Source organism: Artibeus jamaicensis, unplaced genomic scaffold, assembly GCF_021234435.1.
Source record: "Artibeus jamaicensis isolate MK-2021 breed Jamaican fruit bat unplaced genomic scaffold, CSHL_Jam_final contig_777, whole genome shotgun sequence".
Taxonomy (NCBI): domain Eukaryota; kingdom Metazoa; phylum Chordata; class Mammalia; order Chiroptera; family Phyllostomidae; genus Artibeus; species Artibeus jamaicensis.
In genome coordinates, this window is record NW_026521966.1 from 923,600 (window position 1) to 944,061 (window position 20,462).

The 20,462-nt window shown below is 46.7% G+C and overlaps 1 protein-coding gene across 9 annotated transcripts in view; it reads right to left on the reverse strand.

The window, feature by feature from the left end:
* NLRP1 (NLR family pyrin domain containing 1) overlaps nucleotides 1–20,462 on the reverse strand; it is a 134,870-nt gene that overhangs the window by 12,059 nt on the left and 102,349 nt on the right. For 5 of the 9 annotated variants that reach the window (XM_053672566.1, XM_053672565.1, XM_053672563.1 and 2 more), the window contains 10 exons: nucleotides 12,515–12,685; nucleotides 11,875–12,045; nucleotides 10,190–10,360; nucleotides 9,552–9,722; nucleotides 7,860–8,030; nucleotides 7,223–7,393; nucleotides 5,294–5,464; nucleotides 4,648–4,818; nucleotides 1,865–2,243; nucleotides 1,143–1,216 (listed from right to left, as the gene is read on the reverse strand). In XM_053672566.1, the coding sequence (XP_053528541.1) occupies nucleotides 1,143–1,216; nucleotides 1,865–2,243; nucleotides 4,648–4,818; nucleotides 5,294–5,464; nucleotides 7,223–7,393; nucleotides 7,860–8,030; nucleotides 9,552–9,722; nucleotides 10,190–10,360; nucleotides 11,875–12,045; nucleotides 12,515–12,685 (1,821 nt within the window). Of the gene's footprint in view, nucleotides 1–1,142; nucleotides 1,219–1,864; nucleotides 2,244–4,647; nucleotides 4,819–5,293; nucleotides 5,465–7,222; nucleotides 7,394–7,859; nucleotides 8,031–9,551; nucleotides 9,723–10,189; nucleotides 10,361–11,874; nucleotides 12,046–12,514; nucleotides 12,686–20,462 lie in introns of all 9 variants that reach the window. The other 4 variants (XM_053672567.1, XM_053672569.1, XM_053672571.1 and 1 more) reach the window with 4 other exon arrangements.

The window sequence follows — 20,462 nt, forward strand, 5'->3', positions numbered from 1 at the left end:
CATCTGTTTTCTTCTGTGTAAATAAAGTAAGAATAGCGCCATCTTCTGGAGTTGTGAGTGATAAGTGACCTAATGGGTGCTGACAGTTATTATGTGCCTGGGTGTGCTTGGCTGTTTCTGTAATGGTGACAGAAATAATAATAATAATAATAATAATAATAATAATAATAGGAAAGGATGATTGTTATTAAAGGACCAATTTTTCTATAATTAAACCAATTTATATGGTAATATAAATGACAACCACTTGGAGCTTAAAGAAACACTATGCAGAGATTGTACACTTTCCCCAGATTCCCTGTGCATAAAGAGTGGGTCCCTGGGAAGTGTCAGCTTCTGTGTGTGTAAGTTGGGGCTAATACTGTCTCCCACTGAGATCATGTCTGTGACAGTGAATGGCACTGTGTGATGTAAGAGCTGGGGACTAGGATTATAGTCATGTATTACTTATCACTGGGAACCCTTGGAAGGCAGGGCTGCCACGTTCACCTCAGGGCCCCTTGCTACTGGTATCCTTTGCACATAGTAAATATTTCTAAAAAAAAGAACATATAGATGGAATGAGATTTAAATGAGATTTCCTAGACATAATAAACCAAATGCAACCTGTGAACTTTGTGTGGATCCTGATGGAACAGACCACCTGCAAGGTCACATCTTGGACAACTGAGTGGATTGGATACAGACTGGGTGTTAGATGACAGGGAAGTAACTTGTAAACACTGTGAGATGTGACAATGGTGTTGTGGTTATAGAAAAAAGGGCTTTTATGTGTATTTTTCAAAGTGTGTTACAAAATATTTAAGAATGATCATTTAGATTTAAAATACTATAAAAACAAAATGGGGGAAAGTGAAGAGTTGAAACAAATATGGTAAAACAATGGTTAGACGTGAGTAATTGGTAAGTGGGACTTCTTTAGACTCTATTTTTGTGTTTCTTTGCAACGTTTCATAATAAAACCTCTTTTTCCATAATAAAAATCACCAGCCCAGTATCTCTGCCCTGCCTCTGCCTGTGGGCTTGGCAATGGAGGGGACCAACTGGGCCAGGAGTCGGGTGTGGAGAGTCTGTTGGGAATCCGTGTGGGGAAGGCGGAGCTTGAGGTAGACTATCCTGGCGGAGTGAGTCCCCTCACTCACCTGTAGAGATTCCTCTCGTTGTCAAGCACCTCTGGAGCCACAGGCCTTGTGGGGCCCCAGAAGTCACCTTCAAGCCCTGGAGGGAGAAGACAGACAGAAGGGTTCCACCTGTGCTACGTGAGGTGAGCTCCCCTCGGGAACAGGTAGGGTGGTGGTCAGCTTTAGGTTCTCCTGTCTGGCCTCCCCCCACTTTTGACTCCCCCATGGAGGGCCCTAACCAAGGCGGGTCTGCCTGGACCTTGGGGGGCAGTGTGTCTGGATCCTGTGTCCCTGCTCCTGGGGCAGCCTGACTGCTGTCTGAGGAGGCCAACACTGCTGCCCTTTAACCACACCCTGCCACCTCCCCCTCCCCACTGGCCCAAAGGTATTGCTATTCCCAGTCTCCACCAGGAAGGTAGTTTGTGAGAGGAACCTGGGTATAAAATGGATGGCCAGGGATGGAGAGGGAAGTCCCAGGCCTCAGAAGCCCAGTGTGGGTCTTGGGAGACTGGGCCCTGGTCAGAGTCTGAGACATGCCAGTGCTGCCTGGAGAGGAGGGGCCTCAGCCCCTGAGGCTGGGAGAGGGGGAAGCAGAGATCTTGTAAGGTTCTAGGTGTGGAAGTTTTTGCATGGGGTGAGGCTGCGTGAGGGGGCATTTTGGCATATCCCACACCAGAGGCAGGAAGATGGAGGGGATGACCTTCCACATCCCTACACCCCTGTCCCAATTAATGATGTTCCCTCCCTGTTCCCTTCAAAATACCCGAATCTGATCTGCGCCATTTGAGTGGGGATGTGTCATCATCCATCTGTCCTTTACCTGGGGCCTCTTTAGACAAACTCAGTGTTTTCTTGCTGGACAGAGAGGCATTCATACTCCCTGAGATCTCAGAAGAAGCTGCATCAGTGCCCTGGGAACGACACAGAACACTCTTGGGCTGATCCAGGTCCAGAACTTCTACGGGTTTTTGACTTCTTGCTGCTTTAGTCTGTCTCTGCCTCCAGCCTCTCTGTATCCCACTTGTGGCCCCTATCTGTAGATTAACTTCAAGCTGAGGCTTATCCTGCTTCAGGTCCCTCAGCATCTTTTTCACCTTGTCACTCAGCTGGGTCTCATCCATGCTGCAAGCACAAAGGGAGCCTGGTTATCCTGGGACCCTACACGACCTCACAATCCTCAGATCCCAGAATCATGGCATCTTCTACCCCCCACAGGAATCAATCATAGGTTGGATTCCATGAAATCACGTTCTGAGATGGAAAATAGCTTTGGGAGGTTTATAAGTTGTGTTCCTGGGTCAATCCCAGGCCAAAGGAAGGGAGGGCGTGCAGGACTGGGCAGATGGACAAGTTGGGCTGTGATGCAGTCTCCAGAGACACAGCTGACTCTGCAGGATTTCTGATTTCGGGGGGACCCTCCAGAGCTGCTCCATACTGGGAGGAGGGGCTGGGTCTTTATATCCTAACAGTGGTCAGCCACTGGTGGCAGGCCATCCCAGGAAGGGTGGCCCCAGATATTGGGGACTAAGATTTGCATTTTGAATAAGCTCTCAGGGATGCTCATGCTAACCCACATTAGAGAAGCAGTGCTCCTGGTCCCTGGCCTCCTCTATTCCTCCAAGGAGCTCAGATCAGAGCCTCTACCTCTGCCTGAAACTGGCAGCTAAGCCCTCTGACCAGCTAAGCCCTCCCATCTTTCAGAACTCAGCTCAGGTTCTTTGTGTGACATGGCCCCAGTTGTGACAGGCCATCCCTGTAGCAAGCTGCTGGGAACACTCCCAGGGCCTGTGGTTATGTCTTCATTCCTGGAAGGGAAGTGGGCAGCACTTCACAGCTGCCACCAGAGGACAGCCTGTCCCCGTGGCCTCAAAATGACCACATAGGAATAGGTCCTGGGATTTCATTCTTAGAGGCTAGATTTTCTGGAAAGAGGGATCCCTGTTCCTGTTCTCACAGGCCTTGTGTGCTGGGTTGTCCATTGGATTTGGGAGCTGCTGCCCTCTCTGGGCCTCCACGTCTTCCTCTCTGCCTACCGTGAGCCATGAACATGGAGGTGAGAAGACCATGCTCCCGGTAAAGGGTGCACACACTGTACTCATTACTGCTGTCAGAGCAGCTCTCCCCTGGGGAGGGCGTGGGGCCACAATGTAGGAGGAGCTCCCTCTCAGGAAAGTCCCGGGGCTCTAGGAAAGTAGGAGGAAAAAGAAACCTTCATAAGATATCCAAAAAAAAAAGCTGCTCTGAGGCCACCAAGAGGTGACCAATAACTGGTGAGCAGGGCGATAATGCAGATGTACAGGCAGGCCCCACTCTGGAGAGGCCCTTCAACATACAGGGTGGTGGCAGCCACAATTGCCCAGTAGAGAGGGGCTGGGGTGTTAGGGTGCCAGCCCCATGGACTGGAGCTCCCTTGGGTGTGAAGGGTCAGAGCTAGCTTTTGGGAAACCCACATGTACAGTGTTTAACTCCTGCTGTCCTGCTCCTCCTGCTGCTCTGGGTTTGAGAAAGGGGGGCCTGTTGGAGGAAGGCTGAGGGCTGAAGCTTTGCTGTTCCCTTTGAGAACCGGCAACTGGAGCCTCAGCCAAGACCTCGGGGGTCAGGACATGAGGTTTGGAGCCCTTCCAGCTCTGAGATTGAAAGTGTGCGATGGGACCCCAGCCAGAGTCACAGGGAAATGTTGCCAGAAACATCCTGTGGGATTGTTCTCAGGCTGGGAAGGAGAGAGAAAAAGGCCCAGAGGCAACGTGGGAATGAGGGTGAGGTCCCTGCACTGCAACCACACCCGGCTCCAGGGCTCTGAGCCTGTGTTTGTCCTGGGGTCTCCCCCGTGCTCTGCTCTTTGCCTGGACTGCTGTTCCTGCCTAGGCCTGGACAACTGCTCTTTCTGCTTCAGATCTGGGCCTGATTTCGCTCCACAGAAAGCCCTCCCTGCCACTCTGTCTAATTCCATCTCTCCCCATGTTACATTCTCATAGCATAGTGCACTTCCCCTACCCAGTCTCCATGGAGCTTAGAAATAAACATTGGGTGGAAATACACATGGTTATGAATACCTGGTTTACTATGGAGTTTGAGATTTGGGAGGTCAGTACCTGTCTCTGTTCCTTGGCAAGTGGGGGTCATGCAGTGAATGAATGAATGAATAAACGACGAATGAGGCAATGAAGGAAAAAGGGGAGGACAGCCCTGGAGTGAGGAAGTGAACTTGGGAGTGCCCCAGAACTTGTGGCCTCACTGCTGGTTATCATTTGATCCTCTCAAGTCTGCTCCCAGGACTGTCTTGCTTTTATATGCATTTTATTTCATCATGGTTGATGAGGTGAATATGACAGTTCCAATAGACAGATGAGGAAACCAAGTCTCAGTGAAGACCTGCCCATATCTCTGGGCCTAAGTAAATGGGGAGCTGGTAGGGAAGGCAGGCTGACAATTCATTATTCTGCTGTCCATTTCAGGGCCCCCCACACCTTTCCATTCTTTGATCACCTTCCCACCCTCTGCCCTGCAGGGACCCACAGAGCCTCACCGTAGGAGCCTGAGTTGACAGGTGGGCTGCCTGAGCCCTTTACAGAGCAGCCTTATGCCCAGGTCACCCAGGTTGTTCTGCCTCAGGTCCAGCTCTGTCAGGCTGGGGCTGTCAGTGAGCATGGAGGCCAGGTCCTGGCAGCAGGCAGATGTGAGGCCACATCTGATCAGCCTGTGGGAGAGATTGGCACAGGCCCATTGTTATTGTTCACAAGGCCCTCTCCTTGGTGTACCTGGGGTCTGGTTTCCCTTTCTGTACTGTGTCCCTGTGGGGGTCCTTGGTGACATCAAAGAAGGACAAAGACGTGTCTGGATGCAGTAACTTGGGAGACTTTAACTTTTTCCTGCAGCTAAGGAGCCACTGAGGATGCAGCTAGTCACTGTTTCTCATTTCTGTATGAGTCTCACTACCTTGCTAGTCTCTATATGAACTTGGTATAGTTAATTTACCCAACATTCCGCTTGCACAGTGGGTCTAATTGTTAACTACATCAGCTAGTCAGACTCCCACTTAGCTTCCATGGGATCCTTTGGTGTGTTTCAACACCAGGGCATCTACCTGCTCTCCAGCCCATCACTCCATCCTGCCCATCTCTCAGTTTCTCTGTGTCCCATCCTTCCAAAAAGCATCAAGGAGGAGTAATTACAGCAGGTGTTGCAGTTTGCTGGCGGATACTCTCAGGCTCTGGAAAAGGTGCCGGGCTCCAATGTCCAGGATCTCATTGAAGCTCAGGTCCAGCTCAGTCAGGCTTCTGTTGGTGCTTAGCCCACCAGCCAGTTCCTGGCAGCCCACTGCTGTGAGACCACATTCAGCCAACCTGTGGGAAACGCACACCGAGAGCCTTGAGTTTATTCACCTGTTGATTCCACTAGCACCCACTGTCTAACCCACTTCTCTGGGTTAGACAGAGGTAAGTGAGACCCCCCCAAACCTCTGAACTGCACAGGTACTGGGGGATGGTACAGAAATGATCAGTAGGTGAATTCTCACATTTGTTTTGGTCAAAAGCCTTTCATGTTTCCATGTTCTTAGAGTTAAACTCAAGGTCCTGGTCTTTGACTGTGGGACACTGCAAACATGGCTCCTTGTCATCTCTGTGTTCATCTTGTTTCCTTCTTTATCTACATCCTCACTGAACTCCTTGCGGTTCCTTAAACACTCCAGGCACAGTCTCCTCTCAGGGCCTTTGCACCTGCTGTTTCTTCTGCCAGGACAATCTTCTCACCTGATACCTCAGGGTGTATTCTCTCACCTGGGTCAGGAATTTGCTCAAAAGGCACCTCGGGGAAATCTTGCCTCATGACCCTTCCTGTTTACAATTGCAGCCCCAGCCCCCATTCCTTTCTGCTTTACTTTCCTCTATAGCCCAAATCACATGAATGTATTTTATGTATTTATTTTTTGTTTGTGCTCACGAATGGATGTTCTGTGAGGAAGGAGTTTACATTTCCATTGAACCCCAGCACCTAGTGCCGTGTCTCACACATAGTAGAAACTTATAAGTATGTGCTTAATGAATAATGGAATAAAGTGAGGACAGTCGTTTGGGTGCTGCTGAAGGCAGAGGAATGAGGGGTTAAATTTGAACAGTGAAGAAGGAGCAGACATATGAAAGGTGCCTTGAAAGGTGGGTAGGAGTTTACCAAGACGAGGTGGAGAGAAGGGAGTCACCTGGTTGTCAGAGTGGGTGTGAGCTTACAGATCATGTTAAGTGATGTTGAGAGAAAGGCTACCAGAGGGGAGAAGTTTGAGGGTAAAGATAGAAAATAACTAGATAGTGGTATGCCTTGCATGTGCTTATTAGATATTAGAACCTTATTCTGGTGACAATGAGGAGGCAGTAAATATTCTTGAACCGGGGGCAATCATTTGTTATTTGCATTGCTTGGCACATGGGAGGTATGGAAAGAAAGAAAAGAAAGAAAGAAAAAGAAAGAAAGAAAGAGAGAAAGAGAGAAAGGAAGAAAGAAAGAAAGAAAGGAAGGAAGGAAGGAAGGAAGAAAGAAAGAAAGCAGTGAAGGAAAAAAGGGAGGACAGCCCTGGAGTGAGGAAGTGGCCTCACTGCTGGTTATCATTTGATCCTCTCTAGTCTGCTTCCAGGACTGTCTTGCTTTTATATGCTTTAAAAAATTTATTTATTTATCTTTAGAAGGTAAGGGAAGGAGAGAAGAAGAGAAATATCAATGTATGGTTGCTTCTGGTGCATCCCCTGCTGGGAACTGGCCCCTGCTGAGAACTGACCTGCAACCCAGGCATGTGCCCTGATGGGGAATCGAACGGCGATCTTTTGGTTCGCAGGCCCATGCTCAATCCACTGAGCTATGCCAGCCAGGGCCTATATGCATTTTATTTCATCATGGTTGATGAGGTGAATATGACAGTTTCAATAGACAGATGAGGAAACCAAGTCTCAGTGAAGACCTGCCCATATCTCTGGGCCTAAGTAAATGGGGAGCTGGTAGGGAAGGCAGGCTGACAATTCATTATTCTGCTGTCCATTTCAGGGCCCCCCACACCTTTCCATTCTTTGATCACCTTCCCACCCTCTGCCCTGCAGGGACCCACAGAGCCTCACCGTAGGAGCCTGAGTTGGCAGGTGGGCTGTCCAAGCCCTTTACAGAGCAGCCTCATGCCAAGGTCACCCAGGTTGTTCTGCCTCAGGTCCAGCTCTGTCAGGCTGGGGCTGTCAGTGAGCATGAAGGCCAGGTCCTGGCAGCAGGCAGATGTGAGGCCACATCTGATCAGCCTGTGGGAGAGATTGGCACAGGCCCATTGTTATTGTTCACAAGGCCCTCTCCTTGGTGTACCTGGGGTCTGGTTTCCCTTTCTGTACTGTGTCCCTGTGGGGGTCCTTGGTGACATTAAAGAAGGACAAAGACGTGTCTGGATGCAGTAACTTGGGAGACTTTTAACTTTTTCCTGCAGCTAAGGAGCCACTGAGGATGCAGCTAGTCACGGTTTCTGACTCCTGTGTGATACTCACCAAACTCACTACTCCCCATATCAACTTGGTGTATTTAATTTGCCCAATGTTCCACTGGCAGACTGACTTTAACTGTTAACTTATCATCCAGCCAAACATCCACTTAGCTAACATGGAATGCTTGGTGAGATTCAACTTTAGGGCATCTACTTGCTTCGCACTCATCCCATCCTGTCTAGCTCTCACTTTCTGCCCCAACCTTCCAAGAGTGTGAATGAAGAGCAATTACAGCAGTTGCTGCAGCTTGCAGGTGGACACTCTTAGCTTCTGGAAAAGGTGCTGGGCTCCAGTGTCTAGGAGCTTGTTGAAACTCAAGTCCAGCTTGGTCAGGTTCCTATTGGTACTCAACCCAGAGTCCATGTCCTGGCACACTTCTGCAGTGAGGCAGCAGTCATCCAGCCTGTGGGAGAGATGCACCGAGAGCCTGAAGTTTACTCAACTAATGATTCTACAGTACAAATACCCACTAGCTCCCACAGGCACCTCTCTGGGTCAGGCAGAGGTAAGCGAGACCCCCAAACCCTGAAATGCATAGGTATTGGGGGATGATATAGAAACAAAGAACAGTAGGTCAGTTTTTAGGTCTGTTTTGATCAAAAGCCTTCCATGTTTCCATGTCTTTGGAGTTAAACTCAAGGTCCTGGTCTTTGACTGTGGGACCCTGCAAACATGGCTCCTTGTCATCTCTGTGCTCATCTTGTATCCTTCTTTATCTACGTCCTCACTGGCCTTTCTGCACTTCCTAAACACTTCAGGCACAGTCTCCTCTCAGGGCCTTTGCACCTGCTGTTTCTTCTGCCAGGACAATCTTCTCACCTGATACCTCAGGGTGTATTCTCTCACCTGGGTCAGGAATTTGCTCAAAAGGCACCTCGGGGAAATCTTGCCTCATGACCCTTCCTGTTTAAAATTGCAGCCCCAGCCCCCATTCCTTTCTGCTTTACTTTCCTCTATAGCCCAAATCACATGAAATGTATTTTCTGTATTTATTTGTTTTTTGTTTGTTCTCACAAATGGATGTTCTGTGAGGAAGAAGTTTACATTTCCATTGAACCCCAGCACCTACTGCTGTGTCTCACACATAGTAGGAATCTATGAGCACATGCTTAATAAATGAATGAAATACACTGAAGAGGGGGCATGGTGGGTGAAGCTAAAGGCAGAAGTGTGGAGGGTGAATTTTGACCAGGCAGGGAAGGAAGAACAGACATACGAGGGTGTCTTGAAAGGTGGGTAAGAGTACATCTAGATGAGATGGAGAGAAGGGCATCACCTGGTTGTCAGAGTGGGTGTGAGCTTACAGATCATGTTAAGTGATGTTGAGAGAAAGGCTGCCAGAGGGGAGAAGTTTGAGGGTAAAGATAGAATATAACTAGATAGTGGTATGCCTTGAATGTGCTTATTAGATATTTGGATCTTATTCTGGTGGCAATGAGGAGTCAGTAAATATTCTTGAACCGGGGGTAGTCATTTGTTATTTGCATTGCTTGGCACATGGGAGGTATGAAATGAATGAATGAAAGAAATAAAGAATGAATGAATGAATGAATGAGGCAGTGAAGGAAGGAAGGGAAGGCAGCCCTGGAGTGAGGAAGTGAACCTGGGAGTCCCCCAGAACATGTGGCCTCACTGCTGGTTATCATTTGATCCTCTCAAGTCTGCTCCTAGGACTGTCTTGCTTTTACATGCATTTTATTTCATCATGGTTGATGAGGTGAATATGACAGTTTCAACAGACAGACGAGGAAACCAAGTCTCAGTGAAGACCTGCCCATATCTCTGGGCCTAAGTAAATGGGGAGCTGGTAGGGAAGGCAGGCTGACAATTCATTATTCTGCTGTCCATTTCAGGGCCCCCCACATCTTTCCATTCTTTGATCACCTTCCCACCCTCTGCCCTGCAGGGTCTCACAGGGCCTTACCATAGGAGCCTGAGTTGGCAGGTGGGCTGCCCGAGCCCTTTACAGAGCAGCCTCATGCCCAGGTCACCCAGGTTGTTCTGCCTCAGGTCCAGGTCTGTCAGGCTGGGGCTGTCAGTGAGCATGGAGGCCAGGTCCTGGCAGCAGGCAGATGTGAGGCCACATCTGATCAGCCTGTGAGAGAGATTTGCATGGGTCCATTGTCACTGTTTGCAATGCCCTCCTTGTTGTAAATGGGGTCTGGTTTACCTTTCTGTGTCCCTGTGGGGGTCCTTGGTGACATCAAAGAAGGACAAAGATATGCTAGGCGGCAGTAACCTGAGTGATTTTAACTTTCTCCTTAGCTAAGGAGCCACTGAGGATACAGCTAGTCACTGTTTCTCATTTCTGTATGAGTCTCACTACCTTGCTAGTCTCTATATGAACTTGGTATAGTTAATTTACCCAACATTCCGCTTGCACAGTGGGTCTAATTGTTAACTACATCAGCTAGTCAGACTCCCACTTAGCTGAAATGGAATGCTTTGGTGTGTTTCAACACGAGGGCATCTACCTGAATACCACCCCATCACCCCATTCAGCCTAGCTGTCACGTTCTGTCCTCTTCATCCTTCCAAGTAGTGTCAGTGAAGAGCAATTACAGCAATCGCTGCAGCTTGCAGGTGGACACTCTCAGTCTTTTGAAAAGGTACTGGGCTCCGATGTCCAGAAGCTTGTTGAAGCTCAGGTCCAGGTTGGTCAGGTTCCTGTTGGTGCTGAGCTCACAGGCCAGTTCCTGGCAGTTCTTTGCTGTGAGGCCACAGTCAGCCAGCCTGTGGGAGACATGCACAGATAACCTTGAGTTTACTTACCTGTTGATTGTATAGTACACACACCCAGTAGCACCCACTGGCACCTCTCTGGGTCAGGCAGAGGTAAGTGGGACCCCCAAACCCATAGTAATCACATGTACCAGGGGATGAAATAGAAACAAAAAACACTAACTTTGTTCTCAGGTCCGTTTAGATCAAAAGCCTGTTATGTTTCCATGTCTTTGGAGTTAAACTCAAGGACCTGGTCTTTGACTGCTGGACACTGCAGACCTGGCTCCTTGTCATCTCTGTGCTCATCTTGTATCCTTCTTTATCTGCGTCTTCACTGGCCTTTCTGCACTTCCTAAACACTCCAGGCACAGTCTCCCCTCAGGGTCTTTGCACCTGCTGTTTCTTCTGCCAGGACAATCTTCTCACCTGATACCTCAGGGTGTATTCTCTCACCTGGGTCAGGAATTTACTCAAAAGGCACCTCGGGGAAATCTTGCTCATGACCCTTCCTGTTTAAAATTGCAGCCCCAGCCCCCATTCCTTTCTGCTTTACTTTCCTCTATAGCCCAAATCACATGAAAATATTTTACATTATTTATTTGTTTTTTGTTTGTTCTCACGAATGGATGTTCTGTGAGGAAGGAGTTTACATTTCCATTGAACCCCAGCACGTAGTGCATGTCTCACACATAGTAGGAACTTATAAGTATGTGATTAATGAATGAATGAAATAGAGTGAAGAGGGGGCATGATGGGTGAAGCTGAAGGCAGAGGTATGGAGGGTGAATTTTGACCAGGCAGGGAAGGAGGAGCAGACATACAATAGTGTCTTGAAAGGTGGGTAGGAGCTTACCAAGACGAGGTGAAGGGAGGAGAGTCTCCTGTCTGGCAGAATGGGTGTGAGTGTATAGCACATAATGTTTAATGAACTTGAGAGAAGAGCCACCTGAAGCTTGATGCAGTTTTAGGGTAAAGATAGAAAGTATGAAGTTAGTGGTATGCCTTGAATGTGCTTATTAGATATTTGGATCTTGTTCTGGTGGCAATGAGGAGCCAGTAAAATTTCTTGTGTCGGGTATTCATGTGATTTTGCATTGCTTGGCACATAGGAGGCATGGAATGAATGAATAAATTATGAATGAGGCAGTGAGGAAGGAAGGGAGGACTCCCTGAGGTGGGGAAGTGAACCTGGGAGTCCCCTAGAACACGTGGCCTCAGTGCTGGTTATCATTTGATCCTCTCTAGTCTGCTCACAGGACTGTCCTGCTTTCACATGCATTGTATTTCATCACAGTGTAGATGGATATGAGGTTCCATTATACAGATGAAGAAATTCTTTCTCATGTGTAGTCGTGCTTGCGTCTCTTGGCCCTAGCAAGCAGCAGAGCTCTAGGGAAGGCAGGCTGGCAATCCATTTTTTGGTCCTTCTACTTCCCCTGTTCAGTTCAGGGATCCAGACCCCTTTCCACTCCTCCCTGTTCTCATACCTGCCCTCTGCCCTGCAGAGACCCACAGAGCCTTACCGTAGGAGCCTAAGTTGGCAGGTGGGCTGTCCAAGCCCTTTACAGAGCAGCCTTATGCCCAGATCACCTAGGTTGTTCTGCCTCAGGTCCAGCTCTGTCAGGCTTGGGCTGTCAGTGAGCATGAAGGCCAGGTCCTGGCAGCAGGCAAATGTGAGGCCACATCTGATCAGCCTGTGGGAGAGATTTGCATGGCTCTATTGTCATTGTTTGCAAGGCCCCTCCTTGGGGTAACTGGGGTCTGGTTTTCCTTTCTAGTACCTATGGCCCTTTGTGGGGTCCTTGGTGACAACAAAGGAAGACAAAGACATGTTTGGGTTTCAGTAATCTTGAAGACTTTGTCTCCTCCTAAAGCTAAGGAACCACTAAGGATGCAGCTAGTCACCTTTTCTCATTCCTCTGTGACACTCACCAACCTTGCTACTCCCCATATCAACTTGGTACTATTATCCAATATTTCAGTTACACACTGGATCTATTTGTTGACTCAGCCTGCCATTTGCCCACTTAGCTGCCATGGGATCCTTTGGTGTGTTTCAACACCAGGGCATCTACCTGCTCTCCAGCCCATCACTCCATCCTGCCCATCTCTCAGTTTCTCTGTGTCCCATCCTTCCAAAAAGCATCAAGGAGGAGTAATTACAGCAGGTGTTGCAGTTTGCTGGTGGATACTCTCAGGCTCTGGAAAAGGTGCCTGGCTCCAATGTCCAGGATCTCATTGAAGCTCAGGTCCAGCTCAGTCAGGCTTCTGTTGGTGCTTAGCCCACCAGCCAGTTCCTGGCAGCCCACTGCTGTGAGACCACATTCAGCCAACCTGTGGGAAACGCACACCGAGAGCCTTGAGTTTATTCACCTGTTGATTCCACTAGCACCCACTGTCTAACCCACTTCTCTGGGTTAGACAGAGGTAAGTGAGACCCCCCCCCAAACCTCTGAACTGCACAGGTACTGGGGGATGGTACAGAAATGATCAGTAGGTGAATTCTCACTTTTGTTTTGGTCAAAAGCCTTTCATGTTTCTATGTCTTTGGAGGTAAACTCAAGGTCCTGGTCTTTGACTGTGGGACACTAAACATGGCTCCTTGTCATCTCTGTGCTCATCTTGTTTCCTTCTTTATCTACATCCTCACTGAACTCCTTGCGGTTCCTTAAACACTCCAGGCACAGTCTCCTCTCAGGGCCTTTGCACCTGCTGTTTCTTCTGCCAGGACAATCTTCTCACCTCCCCATAGGGAGGTGTATTCTCTCACCTGGGTCAGGAATTTGCTCAAAAGGCACCTCGGGGAAATCTTGCCTCATGACCCTTCCTGTTTAAAATTGCAGCCCCAGCCCCCATTCCTTTCTGCTTTATTTTCCTCTATAGCCCAAATCACATGAAAATATTTTACATTATTTATTTGTTTTTTGTTTGTTCTCACAAATGGATGTTCTGTGAGGAAGGAGTTTACATTTCCATTGAACCCCAGCACCCAGTGCTGTGTCTCACACATAGTAGGCACTTATGTGATTAATGAATGAATGAAATAGAGTGAACAGGGGCATGATGGGTGATGCTGAAGGCCGAGGTTTGGAGGGTGAATTTTGACTAGGCAGGGAAGGAGGAACAGACATATGAGGGGTGCCTTGAATTGTGGGTAGGAGTTCACCTAGATGTGGTGGAGGGAGGGGAGTGTCCTGGCTGACAGGGTGGATGTGAACTTACACCATGTCTTTAGTGATTTGTTATAATGGCTACCTGAGGGGATTTTGAGGGTAGAGAGAGAAAATATCAAGATGGTGGTAGGTCCGGAATGTGTTTATTAGATGTGTGGATCTTGTTCAAATGGCAGCCATGAGCCAGTGATAGTTCTTCAGGAGGGTAGTTCTTGCATTGCTTGGGAAAGATCCCTGATGGTGAGTGGAGGATGGTTGCTGGGGTGAGGCAGGAAGCAGTTGGTCCAGGTGGGAGAGGATGAACACTGGGGTCAGAGCAGTGCCTGTGGGACATGTTCCTGTGGCCCCAACAGCACTTGGTGCCTCTGGAAATGTGGGGCAGGAGCCTTCTGAAGTAGATATGGAGCTGGTACTGCCACCATGTACTTCAAGAATCGGTGTGAGAGGAGGCAGCATCAGCCTCACGGAAGTACAGCCTGTGCTGTTGTTGGGGTTTGTGATCTGTGGTTGTCATCTTGAGTTCCTTAATAATTTTATCTGTGAATTTGTGTTTTGTAAGTGAATTCTCATGGTATTATTGGAAGTTTTTCTCGTGTATCCCCATCTCCTGCTACCTCACCCCTCTGCAGGAAGAGTTCTTGACCACCCACTTCCCTCTGTCCCTTGATGTTGTGGGTCCCAGGATAGCCTTCCCATCAGGCATGGTGAGGATCAGGGATGCCTTTGGAGTGAGGCTTGATGACAACAGCATAGCATGATTTAGTGATTTTGTGGGGCAAGTCTTTTGCCCACTGTAATTCATACACTTAGTGTGTCATGGAAATACCCTGGGAGGTGATGAGTTTCCCATGTGCTTTAAGTTTGAATGATGTCTTTGACAGTCTTCTTTGTACTGTGGTTTGGGATGATGGGCCCATGGGAGGAGGAGATGTTTAGGGCATGGTGCATGTGTCTGGTGCCTTGTAGGAGGAGAAGCCTGGCATGTGTCGAGCTGTGTTCACAGTGACTTGTGGGTAGGGCCCTCAGGCACCTGAGAGGGTCTGCATGCACCTGCAGCATGACAAAAGAACAGCAACTTTATTTTTTATTTTTATTTACTTTTTATTTTGAAAATATATTTTATTCATTATGTTATTACAGTTGTCCCATTTCCCTGCCTTCATTCCCCTCCACCCTGCACAACTTCTCCCACTCACATTCCCCCCCTTTAGTTCATGTCCATGTGTCTTAAGTTCTTTAGCTTTTACACTTCCCATACTGAATAGGTGTACTTATTGTATGCAAATTATACCTGAATGAAGATGATAAAAAATAACCCTTCCCAAAGTGTTTCTGGTTTTGTGAATTGGATACCAAGTTTGGGAATCACTGCTCCTAAGCATCAGTGACCCAATAATAAGCTCTGATGTATTTTCCCCCAAGTCTTAATTATTTATTTTATTTTATTGATTATGCCATTACAGTTGTTCTATTCCCCCTTTCACTCCCCTCCACCCTGCAAACCCCTCCCCCACCATTCCCCCCCTTTAGTTTATGACCACGTGTCTTGAGTTCTTTAGATTCTATATTTCCCCTACTATTCTTACCCCCCCCATCTATTTTCTATCTACGGTCTATGCTACTTATTTTCTGTACCTTCTCCCACCTTCTCCTTCTCCCACTCCCCTGTTGCTAATCCTTCATGTGATCTTCATTTCTATGGTTTGGTCCTGATCTAGGGACAGCAACTTTAAATAGCAATTAAAAAATAGTTCCTGGACTACCGGCCAAGATAGAGGTGTAGGTAGATACACTCTGCTTCATCACACAACCAAAAGATGGGCAACAAAAAATTTAATAAAACAGCCAACAACAACCAGAACTGCCAGAAAACTGAACTGTATGGAAGTCTGACAACCAAGGAGTTAAAGAAGAAACATGCATCCAGACTGGTGGGAAGGGCAGAGATGGGCAGCCTGGGCAGAAAGGATGTGTGACAAGGTGGCAGCTGGCAGACCAGGAGGTCCCATATTTGTGTGCAGATAAACCGGGAAGAACAACTGGGCAGCAAGACAGACCATGCAACCCAGTATTCCTGTGCAGGGAAATAAAGCCTCAAAACCTCAGGCTGTAAAAACCTGTGGGTGTTGAGGTGGTTAAAAAAGCTCCCAGACTTATAGGAGAGTTCATTGGAGAGACCCAGGGTCTCTTCAGTGTCCTAGGAGTACACAATTCCACCCACCTGGGAATCAGCACCAGATGGGCCCAATTTGCTTGTGGGAAGCAGGGGAAGTGACTGAGAGCTGGCAGAGAGCCAAGTAAGTCGCACTGCTTCCTCTCTGACCCTTCCCCCACATACAGTGCCACAGCGCAGGACATGGGGTGCCCTGACCTGGCAAATACCTAAGGCTCTGCCCCTTACAAGGTAACAGGCATGCGAAGACAAAATAATATGGCCCAAATGAAAGAACAGATCAAAGCTCCAAAAATAGAACTAAGTGATGAAGAGATAGCCAGCCTATCAGATGCAGAGTTCAAATCACTGGTAATTAGGATGCTCACAGAAAAGGTTGAGTATAGTCACAAAATAGAGGAAAGAATGGAGGCTATGAAAAGTGAAATAAAGAAAAATAGACAGGGAACCAACAGTGAAGGGAAGGAATCTTGGACTCAAATCAATGATTTGGAGCAGAAGGAAGAAATAAATATTCAAACAGAACAGAATGAAGAAACAAGAATTCAAAAAAATCGAGGAAAGGCTTAGGAACCTCCAGGACAACTTTAAATGTTCCAACATCTGAATCATAGGTGTGCCAGAAGGAGAAGAGGAAGAGCAAGAAATGGAAAACTTATTTAAAAAAAATAATGAAGGAGTGGGCCTGCGAATCAAATGATTGCGGTTCGATTCCCAGTCAGAGAATATGCCTGGGTTGCAGGCCAATTCCCAGCAGGGGAAGCATGAGAGGCATCCATAGATTGACATTTCTCTCCCTCTCTCCTTCCCTCTGAAGATAAATGAATAAAATCTTTAAAAAAATAATGAAGGAGAACTTCCCCAATCTGGTAAAGGAAATAGACTTCCAGGAAGTCCAGGAGGCTCAGAGAGTTCCAGAGGAGTTGAACCCAAGGAAGCACCCACCAAAGCACATTCATAATTACATTACCCAATATTAAAGATAAGCAAGCAAAAAAGGAGACAGTTACCTGCAAAGGATTTCCCATAAGAAAGACTATCAGCTGATTTCTCAAAAGAAATCTTACAGGCGAGGAGAGACTGAAGAAGTATTCCAAGTCATGAAAGCCAAGAACCTACATCCAAGATTGCTCTATCCAGCAAAGCTTTCACTTATAATGGAAGGGCAGATAAAGTGCTTCCCAGATAAGATCAAATTAAAGGAGTTCATCATCACCCAGCCCTTATTATATGAAACATTAAAGAAATTTATTTAAAAAAAGAAGATAAAAATATGAATAGTAAAATGACAACAAATGCATAGCATTCAACAACTGAATCTAAAAAAACAAAAACTAAAAACAAACAATAGAACAGGAATAGAATCACAGAAATGGAGATCACATGGAAGGTTATTGGTGGAGAGTGAGAGGGGGAGCAGGGGAAAAGGTACAGGGAATAAGAAGCATAAATGACAGGTACAGAATAGACAGGGGGATGTTCAGAATAGTGTAGAAAATGGAGAAGCCAAAGAACTCATATTTACGACCTGTGGACATGAGCTAAGTGGGTGGGATGCTGGTGGGAGGGTGTGCAGGGCAAAAGAGAATAAAGGGGTGAAAAAAGGGACAACTGTATTATCATAATCAATAAAATATATTAAAAAACACTTCATGATATAGTAAGAGTCTGGGGTGGAAGGAATAAAGCTTTGTATGTTAGTACTTTTAATGGCACATTGTTTCTGATGTTTGAACACAGACATTGCATGTCCATTTTGTACTGGATCTTAGGATTATCTAACTGGTTCTTAGAAGAGAAACAGGTTTTCTTTTGAATGGAGGCAAGTCTAGTTTAGAATACACTGATTTGGAGGAGTTTCTGAGAACTCCTGGAGGAGAGAGTTAGGTTGGGGTCCTGAGCTCAAGAAGGAGACTTGGCAGGTTCCAACGGAATGGAACATGGGATGCTATTGTGGGAAGGGATCTGAATGAGCTGGAGGACACTAATATTGGGACCTGCTTAGTCTTCTCCTAGTTGGACATCACACAGACATGGTGTCAATCTTCCCTCTGCCAGTTTCTACTTGAACATAGGGCAGGTTTCTTTATCTTCAGGTTTACTGATCTGTAACACGGATTTACCATGCCCATTGTACATGGTGGTTGCCAGGGTCAAAGGAGATAATTTATCCCATGTACTTAGAATAGAACTTAAAGGATGTTGTTGCCATGGGACCTGAGTCTGTTGTTTTTCTTCTCTGTCTCCATCCTGATTTCACTCAGTTTTCATGCATCCCTTCTCTTTTCTTTCTTCCTCAGGGGAACCAAGGCTCTTCCATCCTGGGTCTTTGATTCTACCTTCTCTTGCCTCCCCTCTGACCTTACTTTTTCTGGAATCTGCTCATTTGGATCTCTAACGTATCCCTACTGCTTTATCCAGGTACTATGCTCAATAGTACATGTTCATAAAAAAAATACCCAGAAAACACATAGTACTCAACTGATTTCAAGAGAAATTTAAACATTAGTTAAGACTTTGCTCTAAGGTCTTAGACATTCTTACATCCCAAGGCAGTACATCTTTGAGTTCTTTCAGCTTTTCTAGTGAGGAAGTATTCATAACTGCCTGATCCAGATTCTTGTGAAAAACTTATTTTTATTATACTATTCCACCGAGTCAGCATGACTTTGATCCTGGCTTTCCTGATGAAGAGTTGGAGGTGGTGCTGGGCTGTGCACTCACTGAATTCTAGTTCAGCCCTTCCATTTACTTCTTTTTAAAAGATTTTATTTATTTATTTATGGAGAGAAGGGAAGGGAGGGAGTGAGCGAGCGAAAGATCCCTCATGTGCCAGAGAAACACTGAGTAGTTGCCTCTTGTACAACCCCTACTGGACACCCAGCCAGTAATCCAGACATGTGCCCTGACTGGGAATCCAATCCACGACCTTTTGGTTCACAGCCTGGGACTCAATCCACTGAGTCACAAAAGCCAGAAAATTTGTTTTGTTTTTATTTTGAGAAATTGTTTATTAAAGCTGTGGACAGTGAAACAGGAAGGGCTTGCAAGAGAAGAAGCAACAGGAGAGAGTCTAGGCAGGGCTGCTTTGTCTCTCTTGGAATGTTATGGGAAAGAAGTGAGACAAGGAGTGGCTGCTGTCAGCTCACTGGAGAGTCAGAGAAAAATGGGGCCTTGGAGACAAGTTCAGGGAGTTAGCCCAAGATGAGCCACTGCTGCCCATTTCTCCCCTGGTTGCAAGTCTCATGGAGACCTATAGAGTTAAGACAAAAGAAAGAAGTTCATGTCTGAGAAAAGGTGCACGAATATTTCAGAGACAGAGCCTGCCCAGCCCTCCCACTTTCACTTCTTTTTGTGCAAAATAAGTTAAATTCCCTTCAGTTCTTATCATCTGCAAAGTGTAATGATACACTGCTCTGCCATTTTCACAGGGCTTTTTTTTTTTTGAGGCCCAAGAATGTATTTCTTGGAGTAGATACAGAATTGATATGGAGACTGTGAGGTTCTATAGCTATATAAGGAGTAAACTGTAGATTGGTGTCTTCTCGCTTAGGTGTGAAGTTTAAGGTAGAATCAGGATTTCTGAGACCTTCTCAAAGGCTTTTCTTCCTGGACTCAGGTGGTTCTCACTGGAATGGTTTTAGGAAAGGTGGCACAGCCTCATGTAGTTACAGGAGGTCCCAAAGCCTAGATTTATTTTTTTTAAGTTCATGTCTTTTATGAACCCCCATACAATTACTTGTCCTCTGGTTTGTTGAAGCAATGCGCCAGACAACATTTGCTACAATAATGTCTTTCCAAGTGGCTGGCTACAAACATTCCATCACCACATTCATCTGAAGGGCTCTGCTGACCTACATGACTAATTTCTCCATTATTGTCCCTTTGCAGTGTTTCAGGACTGCCAGCTTAGCCTTCTTCCTCTTATGCTTATTCTTCCCAGGACTGGTATAAGACTTCTTCTTTTCTTGGTTAGCACCACCACAAAGTTTCCATAGAAGATGAAGAGTGGAGTCCTTTTGAATGTTGTAGTCAAGGTACATCCATCTTCCAGTTGCTTGCCAGCAAAGACCAGTCTTTCTGATCAAGAGAAATTCCATTCTTATCCTAGATCTTGGCCTTTACATTTTCTATACATCGTATCTGAGTGTTCAACCTCAAGAGCCATGGTCTTCCCCATAAAGGTTTATATGAAAATCTGTATCTAGGTGGCGATTCCCCTGCAGATAGTGGTTTGGAAAAGTCAAAGCCTGGATTTGCCATTATCTTCTGCTTGCTCAACTTCTTCCACCTAGCCCTTCTTCAGTGAGCAATCGCTTTACCCTTCCTTCTTCTAAACTTTTCCCAAATTCTTTTCTTCACTTCTCATGGAATTTAGCTTAGATTCTGTGATATGTCATTGGCTATATGACTGAACTTACCCTCTGACCTCCCATCATATTCTTCTAGCTAACCCTCACCTTTGCCCTTCTCCCACTCCCCCACTCTCACTCCCACCTCAGTAACAAGGGCAGGGCTGTCATTATGAATCACACAGTGACTCTCATATGAGCCCCTACAATGACTGGCAGGCAGAGACCTCTCATTCACCCTGGCTGATGTAACTCAGTGGACTGAATACCAGCCTGTGAACAGAAAAGTTGCAGGTTCGATTCTCAGTCAGGGCACATACCTGAGTTGCTGGCTGGCTTCCCAGTTGGGGGCATGTGAGAGGCAACGGACCAGGATATTTCTCACACATTGATGATTCTTTCTCTCTCTTTAT